The sequence below is a fragment of the Pinus tabuliformis genome, chromosome 3_1 (genome assembly GCF_031772625.1).
Source record: "Pinus tabuliformis cultivar Carrire ecotype Pingquan chromosome 3_1, CPIR1, whole genome shotgun sequence".
Lineage (NCBI taxonomy): Eukaryota > Viridiplantae > Streptophyta > Pinopsida > Pinales > Pinaceae > Pinus > Pinus tabuliformis.
Genome location: NC_142301.1, coordinates 121,427,182 through 121,439,925, shown reverse-complemented (window position 1 = coordinate 121,439,925; position 12,744 = coordinate 121,427,182). Strand labels below are relative to the sequence as shown.

Genomic DNA, 12,744 nt, shown 5'->3' with positions numbered 1-12,744 from the left:
GATTTGTAGATCTTGGCATCAGGCCAATGTGTTCTTCATGGTAAATTGCACAGTTCTTTCCCCAGATTTGCGTTATTGCTAAAGGAGCAGTGTTCCAGGGTTTTTGGCATCATTTTGGAGCTAGATCTCTGATGTGAAGGAAGCCTCCTTGCATCAAGGGTGATCTTTGGATTGGCCAACCAATCCAAGTATATTTCTGATCTGATACATTTACTGAAGTTTTTGCTTCAGAAATTCTGAATCATTCTACAGATCTGCTGTAGTAAAACTCAGATCTGCTCTGGCATTTTCATGTATTGCTAAAATCCCCAAGGGGAATGTAATAAAGAGCCCTTTGGGCATTTGGTTTCATTATAGATCTCTGTTTTCATGTATTTATCAGTTGCAGATCTGTAATATAATAAAAATAAGCTTCAGCCTCCTGGAAATAACGCTGAAGGGTTTCTGGGTCATTCTCTTGTCTTGCAGCACCTCAATCTTGAGGGATTTTCTATGTAAAACTGTTGTTTAACCTTGCTTAATGCCTATTCCATGTTCCTAAACTCATTCTCTAATTGTTCATACTGTTTTACATCTTATACCTTTAGAAAATACGCTGCCCTTGCTTCAGTAAATTTCTGCATACTCAAAGTCATGGGAAATCAGGGTTTTTCTTGACTAGTCGGGAAGGAGGAACTGTTTAACTTAGTAAAACACCTTTGTTTTTTCTGAAATTCGAAATGCATATCCCTCATATCCCTCTTGACCTAATCTAACATATTCCAGAACCTTGACCCTTAATTTTATGCATATTTTCTTATACACTCATTTTAGGGCCAAAATCCTCACTTTTCCCCACCTTTTTGCCCATAAAAGCTGAGTAAAGGTTGCTGCAGTATTTGGAGTAGGTTGCTGAGTGTTTTTAAACACTTTTTATGATAGCTGAAGCCCACTTTACTGAAAATGCATTTTTCAGGCATGATTTGCTGAGAAATCCATTTTTGGGATATTACAGTGGTATCAAAGCATAGTTCTGGCTCAGCCTGTGGAGCTAGTTATCTACGACAAATATGGGGATCTCACAACAGTGTGACAAGCATTCACCAGCCTTCAGTAGGCCAACCAGGATCACAATGCCTACATTCTTACCGCCAGTACTGAATGAGAAAGGGAGGCAGCATGATCATATACCCTTTGGAGACTATTTTCGTAAATGGCAGTCCATGGGGGAAGACTTCAGAGCAGCTTTTCCTTTCAAAGATTATTGTCAGCTCAGGCAGGATGAAAGTGAATGGAACAATGGGGGGTCTAGCATGCAGAATTCAAAGTTGCAGCATACCACTAGGAGGTCACCTTTTCCCATGTATGAGGGATCCTCTGATCCCTGTGAGTCTAAGCCCAAGAAGATCAGAACATTGAAAAAGATGACTTTATTCTCATCTATTTTTAGATCCAGAGAAGATGCATCCACCTTTGAGGAGGTCAAGAAGATTGAAGAAAAAGAAGAGGAAGTACCATGCACTTCCTATTCTCATCAAGAAGAAGATATTTAGCATGGAAGATATTTGGATCATGAGATTCTCAGTGATTACCTTGTTGAGTATAGATCTCAACCTAGATCCTTCAGGGAGACTCTAGATTTTCCTCATTTCATCCAGCTGAAGGAAGAAAAGAGGCCATGCCGCAGAAAATAAATCAAAGGCAATAGAATTTTTTTGTCTACCTTTGATGGGTCATCTAATGCAAGAACTTGGGTCAGAAAGTTGGAGGCATTTTTCCTACTACATCCTATAGCAGGGAAAGAAGTTGTTGAAATATCAGCATTGCACTTGGAGGGTGAAGCCTATGATTGGTGGTGCAGCCACTTGAGCCATGCAAGGGTGAAGACTTTTGTAGAGTTCACTCAAAGTTTGATCCAAACCTTTGATGGAGAAAGAACAAAGAAAGAAGAGATCACATCACCTCTTGAGGAGGCTTGTGATAACGCTATCCCACTCAGGGAAGAACAACCACATGCATCAACAGTTGGGGCAGCGAACACTTTTGAGGAAGGGACTCCTGTAGCCCTACAAGAAGTTCCAAATGCACATCAAGGTATGAAAAGATTTCCACATTCCATTGTTGCAGCAAATTCTTTTGGAGATTTACTTTTGCATGACCAAGAGTCAAATCTCATTGCTACTATAGAGCAACTTGGTTGCACTGCGCTGTGCAACATGGAAACACTCAAGAAGGAATCAAGCCATCATTCTCATGAGCCATTGTTGGATTGTACATCACATTGGAGGTTGGGGTTTGAAGCCTTGAAGATTGATGGTAGACATCTTGGAGTAAGAAACCTTTTCTCCCTTCAAGATGACACTTTCTCAATGAGCTCTTCTCAGCTCAAAGAGGAACTTCTACTTTCAGATCCAAGACCTCATTGGTTTTGGAAGACTATGGATGAAAGGGAGGTCTCAAGGAGAGATCTCATTGGAGATGCACTTCGACACACCATGGAATGCAATGCTTTTCTTCCCTTCTCACAAGAGCAGATAGAAGATGGAGGACATCTTAGGATGGATAACATCTCTCATGCTTGTGTTGGACATCCCTTGAGCCATACACATCATGATGGGAGGTTTTTGCCTACCACCTATTTGATTCTTGATAGGGTCTCATTGATCCTTGAGAAGCTTACATTTCAAACTCCCATAAAGTGCAAAGACAGGAATTTGATTTGGGAGGATGGTAGCCCTCATGGGAGGAGTACCAAGATAAGGAGAAGAAGGAGGCATCCACAGGTGATTGAGTGGATGTGGTTGATGAGCAAGGAACTAGGAGGCTACTTACAGATCTATGATACAGGGCAGCAGGAGGCTTGGCTGCGCTGGTTACTCTTGAAAGAGTTTGGCCATCACTTGGAAAACACTCTTCCTAAGAATGGGAGGATGGAGAAAAGATGGCAGGATACTTGCATCATTGAGCAGCATAGAGAATGGATGCATGATGTTGATGTGTCTTCATCACATGAGATGTATGATGGAAGTATGAGGAGGCAGCAAAATACTTTGTTGCTTTGCTTGGGAGAGCAAGGGTAGATTTTCTCTCACACTTTGTATGATGTTGCAGGAGGAGGGGATGGCACTATCTCCTTGATCTTTGATGATGATTGGGAAGCACTTCCATCTTGGGAAGTATTCCACATTTGTTGCAGCATTATTGGAAGAATCTTTGACAAGGAGCATGTCAAAGAACATAGTTGTATATTGACAGGAGCTTATTTGCATAAGCTCACAGCGTTGTCACCTTGGAGTAAAGACTTATGGATGAAGTGTGCCCAGCAGAGATATGGTGGATCCATAACCCATAGGTCCCAGGATCACTTCATATTTGTTGCACTTGATGAACAAAGAGGAGGTAATGATGATAGAGACATCTATGGCATATTCTTCTTGACTTGGGTTTTCAAGCATAAGGAGGATTATCTTTTTGCAGCACATGGTTCATTCTTCTTCATAGCATGCCAAAACACTATGAAGGACTCATGTATGGACCCATGTACCATCTTACTTCCAGCATATGGTGAGAAGCTTGTTTATACGTTCATTGATTTGCACACTCTTACCATTCTTATGCAGTGCATTGCTTCACAAGAGGGCAAGCTCGTCAAATTGCTCCATGAATTGTATTGGGCCAATCTACATGATGGAGGCAGCCATCTCTTTTGCGGCCTTGGGCAAATGTTTTATCACCACATGTATGTTCAGTTGCTGACATGCATGATTAACCATGTAAAAAGAAACATTTTTCCATGTACTTTTATCAAGCAGCAACTTGCAAAACTGCGTTGTCACTACGGGGAAAGTTGTTGGTACCTTCTTGCATCACTTGTAACCTTCAGCATTTTCTTTATTTTGCTGCTGATCATGTCTTCATTTGCTGATATAGATCAGATTTGTATGGGAGGCTTGATTATGAGGGAGACACATGAGCTGGATGTGTCCGTGAGTGGGAAAAATTCTCACAATTTCTGCACTACATGTTCTAATGGGAGCATGAGAGGAGATATGGCCAGCACAGCCAAATGTTTGTTCTCTTTTGAGGTGGGCCATAAGATTGATATTCATCCATTGTACAGCCATGGGCAAGTGCTTGATCATGTATTATTGTTGTTACACTCAGCCATTTACTATCCTTTAGTAGATGTGATGAATCATGGACATTGCTTGCCATGTAATTTTCTGAAGTTGCAGTGGATGAGACTGCATTGTATCCTTGTGAGAAATTGTTTGCATCATGTATCATCATGTAAAACCTTCAGCAAACCTCTCATTAGGATGTCTCATGATGACCATGTCCTATTCTTCATGGATGGATTGTTTTGGGCCAACTTGTTCTTCATTGTTGGAGGAGCCTTCTTTGGAGGATTGTTCTTCACTTTGCCATTGGAGGGAAATAATTTTGCAGCCCAGGATCAGCATACACTCTACACTTGTCATGAGTGGAGAGAAGGACAGCATGGGGTAAGCTATGATGCTTGCCAAGTTCAGATTTTCAGCCCACCTTCATTACCGGAGCTTGAGGTGGAAGGAGATTTTCAGGAGTTGCCTTGTTGGGAGGTGGCTAATTTTGTTTGGATGATTGCTTGGGGATGGAGGATCCACATAAGGGAGATGTTCCTCATTATATTCCAGACTCCATGCCTTGAGTGGCGATTCTTCAGTTCTATCCTTGCAGTTGCTTGGGGACAAGCAACATTTGGGAGGGGAGGATTGTAATGTTCCAAATTTTTCTTCAATAAATTGGAACATTAAATTTTGTCTAAACTCATTTAGGAGATGAATAATTGGGTAAGGAGGCCCAAAGATAATAAAAACATAAATAAAATCCCTCTAGTATGAAAAGGGATCAGCCATGGAACCAGATTTCACACCCTCATCTGTGAAAGGAAAGAGGTTTGACCAAGTCAACCAGCGCAGGGTATGAGTTGGAAAGCACTACATGACAACATAGGAGGGAAGCTTCTAGAGGAAGGGCCCATGAGGAGTCTCCAATTGCTATATAAATGGAGGGGAGGAGAGCTATTGCCATTCATGCATATGTTTATGATATTGAGTTGGTCATTTCGACTTCTTGAGCACGCTGGTTGTTTAACTAGTCTACAGCACTGTTTAGTGCACCAATTATCTCCGTTCGGAGATCTAACCCTCAGCCCTGGGGGACTTCGAGTGCCTGCTCGGGTGAGGTTGTCCCATTGTTATTTTGGCTCGAGACGGAAGCATCATCCTCCAGGACAGCGTTATTGCTACAGCAACATAATACTGTGTTGTAGGGTGTTGCCGTGGAGACTCCACAACACCACTTCCATTGCTTGTTTTTCAGAGGGAGAGTCTTTCTTTCCTTTGGAGGATCAGAGTGGAAGACATTGGATCTGATTTGTAGATCTTGGCATCAGGCCAATGTGTTCTTCATGGTATACTGCGCAGTTCTTTCCCCAGATCTGCGTTATTGCTGAAGGAGCAGCGTTCCAGGGTTTTTGGCATCATTTTGGAGCTAGATCTCTGATGTGAAGGAAGCCTCCTTGCATCAAGGGTGATCCTTGGATTGGCCAACCAATCCAAGTATATTTCTGATCTGATACATTTACTGAAGTTTTTGCTTCAGAAATTCTGAATCATTCTACAGATCTACTGTAGTAAAACTCAGATTTGCTCCGGCATTTTCATGTATTGCTAAAATCCCCAAGGGGAATGTAATAAAGAGCCCTTTGGGCATTTGGTTTCATTATAGATCTTTGTTTTCATGTATTTATCAGTTGCAGATCTGTAATATAATAAAAATAAGCTTCAGCCTCCTGGAAATAACGTTGAAGGGTTTCTGGGTCATTCTCTTGTCTTGCAGCACCTCAATGTTGAGGGATTTTCTATGTAAAACTGCTATTTAACCTTGCTTAATGCCTATTCCATGTTCCTAAACTCATTCTCTGATTGTTCATACTGCTTAACATCTTATACCTTTAGAAAATACGTTGCCCTTGCTTCAGTAAATTTCTGCATACTCAAAGTCATGGGAAATCAAGGTTTTTCTTGACTAGTCGGGAAGGAGGAACTGTTTAACTTAGTAAAACACCTTTGTTTTTGCTGAAATTCGACATGAATATCCCTCTTGACCTAATCTAACATATTCCAGAACCTTGACCCTTCATTTTACGCATATTTTCTTATACACTCATTTTAGGGCCAAAATCCTCACTTTTCCCCACCTTTTTGCCCATAAAAGTTGAGTAAAGGTTGTTGCAGTATTTGGAGTAGGTTGTTGAGTGTTTTTAAACACTTTTTATGATAGTTGAAGCCCACTTTCCTGAAAAAAGTGTTTTTCAGGCATGATTTGCTGAGAAATCCATTTTCGGGATATTACAACTAGTCTATGATGGCTTCTAGAAGTACCTCATCAGACACATCTATGTTTTCTACTTCTCCGGAGTCAACATTGTATGGTGGTTTTCTACCACCTGGATATCACTCTCTTGCGGGAGCTTATTCAAGAGCTTCTTCCTCGAACTCATCTTCAAACATGTCAACTGGTGTAATTAATCCAACCAATGAAGGTTTGACATCTGAACAATTTATTAATATGAATTCCGGTAATGTTGGTAATCCACAAACCAACCCCGCCTGGGTGGCAACCGTCGTATCCTCCACACGGAGGACAACATTTTGGTGGATCTTACCCTACATTTAGGGGGCAACCCCCTGCTGAAAATTATCTCAATTATGCTCAAATGCCTCAAACCGGTTTTGGTCAACTTGTTATGCCTCAACCCGTCGTTGGAATGCCTTACCCTAGAATGAATACAATCTGGAACCCTTCATTAAATCAATAGTCAATTCCAGTTGCTTCTCAAGTGCCTGTGTATCAACCTGTTCAACCTATTGGACAACCTATACAACAATTACCTTTTCAAGGTATACCTTTTCAAGTCCAACCAACTGTCCAGGTTAATCCATCGACACCTACCCAACAACCACTTCAGCATCCTGTCCCGAGTACTCCTCAAACCTTGGTACAGTCTGCTATACCAACGACTGTTCAGAACCCAGGTTCAGGTTCGCCTCAAACTCCCATTCCAGGAGTATCACAGGTAACTGTCCCACTTATATCACAAGTAACAGTGCAACCCCTTGTTCAGTCTTTACCTCAGGTGTTTGGTGTTCAATCTATTCCTACAATTCCGTCAATGCCCCAAATACCTGTTGTACAGCCTAACGTCCCATATATGCAAGTGTCGTTTCAAGGGCAACCTTTCTAAGGTTTACCCCAAAGTCAGTTTGTTCAAGGTCCACCTTTTCAAGCTCAATTTCTCCAAGGTCAACCTTTGCAAAATCAACCCTTTCAAGGACAATTCGTTCAAGGTCAAATGGGTCAAAGTCTCCCTTTTCAAAATCAACCATACCCAGGTCATACGTTTCAACAACCTATACAACCACAATATGGTATGGCTCATCCTGGATATCCAAGAGGTATGCAGATTCCAACTACTCGGATTATTCCAAGATATCATGGGTATCCTCCTCCCGATACAAGACTCGTCCCTCAAGGTTACAGTTTCCATCTCAGGATCCTAACTGCCAATTGCCCTTCATTGCAACTTTGGATTTCCCTGACTTCTCTCGGTTAACTAATGATCCACTTCTTTATTTATCATTTTGGCTAGCCGTTCCTACTAAGTTGCCTGGTGATTCCTAAGTTTGAAGGTAAGTCGGGCGAAGATCCATCAAACCATGTTATGACCTATCATCTTTGGTGTGTGTCCAACTCATTAATCGACGATTCTATTATATTAGGACTTTTTCAACAAACTTTAACTGGTTCGGCAGCCAAATGGTATGTAGAATTGTTGCGCGCTTCCTTCAGCACATTTAATGCCCTTGCTATAGCTTTTTTGACCCATTTGTAGTTGCCCATTCGATATGATAATGGAACCGAACTTTTAACTTATTTAAAGAAGTCAATGTTAACCCATATCTCAAATCACATTCATGAATGGAGACGAAAACGTCACCTAGTTAAATTTTGCATTCCAAACCAGATTTTGGCCGAATGGTTCATAAAATCTCTTTTACCGATTGTTGACCACTGGAGTGGCACCTAATGATTATATGAAGACTCCATGCCCAAGGATAATCTAGAGAACACTTATACCATCAGATATCATTAGTCAACAGAGTTTTTTAACTCTACTTCTATCTTCTCAACATCTTTCTTGTACCCAGATTCCACACCCTACAACGAATTGTAATAAGTGATACTAGTAATGATGAGTTTTGAGTCTGTAACAGGCCTAGGATGTTGAGACTCGATCAACAAACAAGTACATCTTGGAGTGTTTGTTTTATGCAAACGAGTACACCTTGGAGTGTTTTTTTTATCTAGTTAATTATCCCTTCTTTTTCAAAGGCGGATAATTTTCTGGGTTTTTTCACTCACGTTTTACTCCAAAGCCGGGGTGATGTTTTGAAGGTTGAGCCCCTCACACATCTTAGTGTCTAGAGTCGATGTAACTACCTAGACCTAACCAAATTCCACGAAAATTTTTGTGTGATCTAGTATGGTAATATACATTGACTCTAGATACTAAGATGTGTTAGGGGCTCAACCTTCGAACCGTCACCCCGGCTTCGGGATAAAAAGTGAGTGAAAAAACCTAGAAAATTATCTGCCTCTAAAAAAATGGATAATTAAGTAGATAAAAGAACACTCCAAGGTGTCCTCGTTTGCTTATCGAATCCTAACATTCTAGGCCTGTTACAGATTCAAAACTCATTATTACTAGTATAACTTATTACAATTCCTTGCAGGGTGTGGAATTCGGGTACAAGAAAGATGATGAGAAATAGAAGTACAGTTTAAAAACTCTGTTGACTGATGATATCTGATGGTACATGTGTCCTTTAAATCATCCTTGGGCATGGAGTCTTCATATAATCAACAAGTGTCACTCCAACAGTCAACAAGGATAATATCCACCACTAACCAGTTGGAGAGAAGCCACTAAAGTGACAATGGTGGTTGATCTCTTGTTGCCATAAGACCTAGGTTGCCTAGTGAGGCTTTGCACTAGACCTGCTAGATTTTGTGGTAACAATGCCCAAAATATGTATATTAATGAGCTATAGGAGACCCGCACAACCATCTTTCACAACAATGATGAGTAATAAAATGATATTAGATGCTTAAATTTTGGATCCCTTATGCAAATAGCTCCTAGAATTTTAAGTAGGTTTATTCAACCATGGAGAAGGGCATAGATCAATGCCATTCTCATACACCATATTTGAAACTGCAAAACAAATTATCCAAGTAGCAATAGTACAATATAGAATTTGCCATATGAAAACAGGGAAATTGGTCATACAAATAGGGAAATCCATGATGCAATGGGATAAGGTCTACACCTAGCTAGTAGAGATTAAAGTAGGTGTCACCAACACCAGAATCACAAATAAATTTCATCATAGAATCAGATCGATACACTAAGATCATGCAAGGACATGAGACAAAAGTTGATAGCTTACCGATTTTATAGATTAAATTGCTTATGCAAATTGTTGGCAACTCGTTGTTTATTGATCAGAATTATGATATATTTTTATTATTGATAACCATTTCTTGTAGCAACCTCTACCATCAAGCTTGAAATCCTCACCTTCCCATCAAGACTAGGTAGACTAACAAGGACTTTGCAAAAGATGTCCATTCACATAACCTTGTTTGCAGTATGTCTTCTTCATGCATATCCTAGCACCATCACTTCATTACTTAGTCTTCAATAGCCTCTCATGAAAAACTACCATCGCTTTCTTTAGGCCCTGCAAAATATAGAGTTCTGATATTATCAACCTCTCTTAACCATGGTGTTGATAATGTCAACCTCTCATAACTTCGTTGGATTTGACACCATGTTAAGAATTGAGCATAAATGAGACACAAGAAGAAACTGGCGGAAAAGGCTTAAGCCATTGTCAACTTATTGTATTAATCTCGTGATATGAATTTATAGTACATCGAGTTGACCATTCTAGATCTATATCTCACTAACAACTCATCAGTGGAACACCTCATCAAAGGTAAGGTTGTGATCTTGAACTTTGTGATTGTCTAGGGACTCACAGTATAACAGCACCCTCAGAGTTCGACCAAAAAGGGCCAATGCAGATAATGGCCCATTAAGTGTAGACACCCAGTGTAAAAAAGACCCCAAAAATTGTGCTACCCAAAAAACACCATTTTCAAACTGTTTTCCAACCCAATCAATTCGCCCATGTCTTAAAAACGGCATATTAATTACACATGGACCTCATCAAACCCTGATTACTATATTAAGTATTGATCTAGTCATCTTTAACCACTATATGGGAAACTACTATGTCAAATGGCTTTCCACTATACACCTATAAATAAGGCTATTGAGGTTACCCATTCACATGATTCCATCCAAGTAAGGTTATATTGCTAGAATACCACCAAAAACTTGAGAGGCCTATTCTCTTGATTCATCATTCTAATATCTTGCCTTCTTTTCTACCCAAAGTTGGAGTTGAAGCACCAAGGAAGCAGAGGACCCAATCCCAAGGAGGAGCTTTGGAGCCTATTTGTCTTCTTTACGCCACTCTACCTGGTATTACTAGAAATTGCTGCACACTATATGTCGAAAAATTCATTCCAACATGTGTAAGCCCTAACAACTATTATAATTCCTTCAGAAAATAATAAATATTTGCCATTGGATATTTTTGGTTGTAAATGGTTACAACTAAAGACAAATATCCCATTCAACACTGTTATTGTCAGATGATATACAGTCAGATCCTCATGTTTGATCTTCATTTCATATTTGAGAGTTAATAGCAAAATCGATATATTTCCCAAGCAATTTTTTATTGGTTTTTATTTACAAGGAATATGATACTCACTTGAGCCCATTTGGAAGAGTTGTGTATTCGTCCTCTGGAACCTTCTGTGATCTTAGCTGCAAAAAGGTGGAAATAACAAGTGATATTGCATTCTGACACAAAGAATTTGCTTCTGGGACTAGCCACATATTAGGAGAGTGTTAAAGAGAAACAAGTGTACGAAAGCAAAAAATATCTTACAGCTCTTTTGCTTGTGGATACAGCTCCTACTTTATCACAATAAACAAGGCTTAAAGCTGCGCCAGAATAGATAAAGGTATCAATCATCTATGGAGAAGACATACGAAAAAAAAGGAAAGAAAAGGATTAATAAACATCCATGGGAAAAATGCCTATTTAGTAGCACAAAGAAGATTTTAAAATGGGTAATTAGAATTTTAAAATGTACAAAAATGGAACCTCTATTTATGGTACTACAAATATTAGACAAAATTTTCAGGATTAGAATTCTGCAGATATTAGTATTAAGAAATAAGATCTCTCGGAACAAAAGATAGATACATAGATATGACGTACTGATCTCTCAAAGATTTAATAAACATCCATGGGAAAAATGCCTATTTAGTAGCACACAGAAGATTTTAAAATGGGTAATTAGAATTTTAAAATGTACAAAAATGGAACCTCCATTTATGGTACTACAAATATAAGACAAAATTTTCAGGATTAGAATTCTGCAGATATTAGTATTAAGAAATAAGATCTCTCGGAACAAAAGATAGATACATAGATATGACGTACTGATCTCTCAAAGATTTAACTGGAGACATGAAATTGACAATTTGACACATAAGAAAGAAAATATTATAGCGATGTAAGTTCATTGAAAGGAGAGGCAGCATGGAAAATACTGGTAAACGCTGTTATGTCCAACCAGACCAAAATATTTTAGGCACTTGAGGTTATGGTTCTCTTATTGATGGTTTTAAGCATGCATTGATGTTGACTTATATTTGACCAACTTGGATCCGGGTATTTGTGTTTACCCTTGCGAATTGATGATGACACCATCTTTGAAAATCTTCATTTTATGACAGCTTTATTTTTGAAAAAACATTGGGTTATGCGACAAGATTAGATTGCTCATGGTATTGTGCCATCATTGGTTGGCATGCTTATAGGATTAGGTATCCCCGTAATTCTGATGTATTGTTTTAAGCTTGTAGGAAGTTCTTACTCTGGTTCCTTTGATATGGACCTGTTATCGATGTTATAGAGTTACGTCGGTGATGTATGCAAAGTAGCCTGGCTGAGTGAAGCTTAAGCATTAATTTGTACAACATAGGGGGTAAGCATTGGTTGATATCCATCAGTGACAAGGTTGATTCTTGAAATCTCTAGCGTCACGCAGTTATTAGTCAAGCGTACAACATAGGGGCTAAACATTGGTTGATATCCATCAGTGACAAGGTTGATTCTTGAAATCTCTAGGGCCACGCAGTTATTAGTCAAGCTTGAAGTCACCTTGGTTTGGGCAAACAGCTAACAATTTTTTGGACTTGTCTTGTGCTTGTCTATGGACCCAGATACTATAAATGAGAATTTAATTTGGAAGTCGGCTCCATAGAGGTAGTTATGTAAGCTGAGGTGCATAGTAGGATAGATCCGTCCACCTTCACGCAGCCAAAATAATACGACGCACAATGAAACAATGTGCCAAGTCTTTGTATCATAAATCATGAGTCAAATCCAACCGGGCGTCAGATACGAAGCGGCTATAAAATAGGGCCAATTCCGTGGTCATGTTTGTGAAAGAACTTGTGCAAGTTTAAGAAACATAGGACTATATCTGCCCGGAGTGGAAACCCAA

At 39.5% G+C, this 12,744-nt stretch overlaps 1 protein-coding gene across 5 annotated transcripts in view; it reads right to left on the bottom strand.

Annotated features, from left to right (window-relative positions):
- Positions 1 to 12,744, bottom strand: part of LOC149186062 (peptidyl-prolyl cis-trans isomerase FKBP16-4, chloroplastic-like) — a 219,715-nt gene that overhangs the window by 167,328 nt on the left and 39,643 nt on the right. For all 5 annotated transcript variants that reach the window (XM_089410886.1, XM_089410885.1, XM_089410882.1 and 2 more), the window contains exons 3-4: positions 11,115 to 11,170; positions 10,935 to 10,990 (exon numbers count right to left, since the gene is read on the bottom strand). In XM_089410886.1, coding sequence (XP_089267012.1) covers positions 10,935 to 10,990; positions 11,115 to 11,170 — 112 coding nt within the window. The remainder of the gene's footprint in view (positions 1 to 10,934; positions 10,991 to 11,114; positions 11,171 to 12,744) is intronic.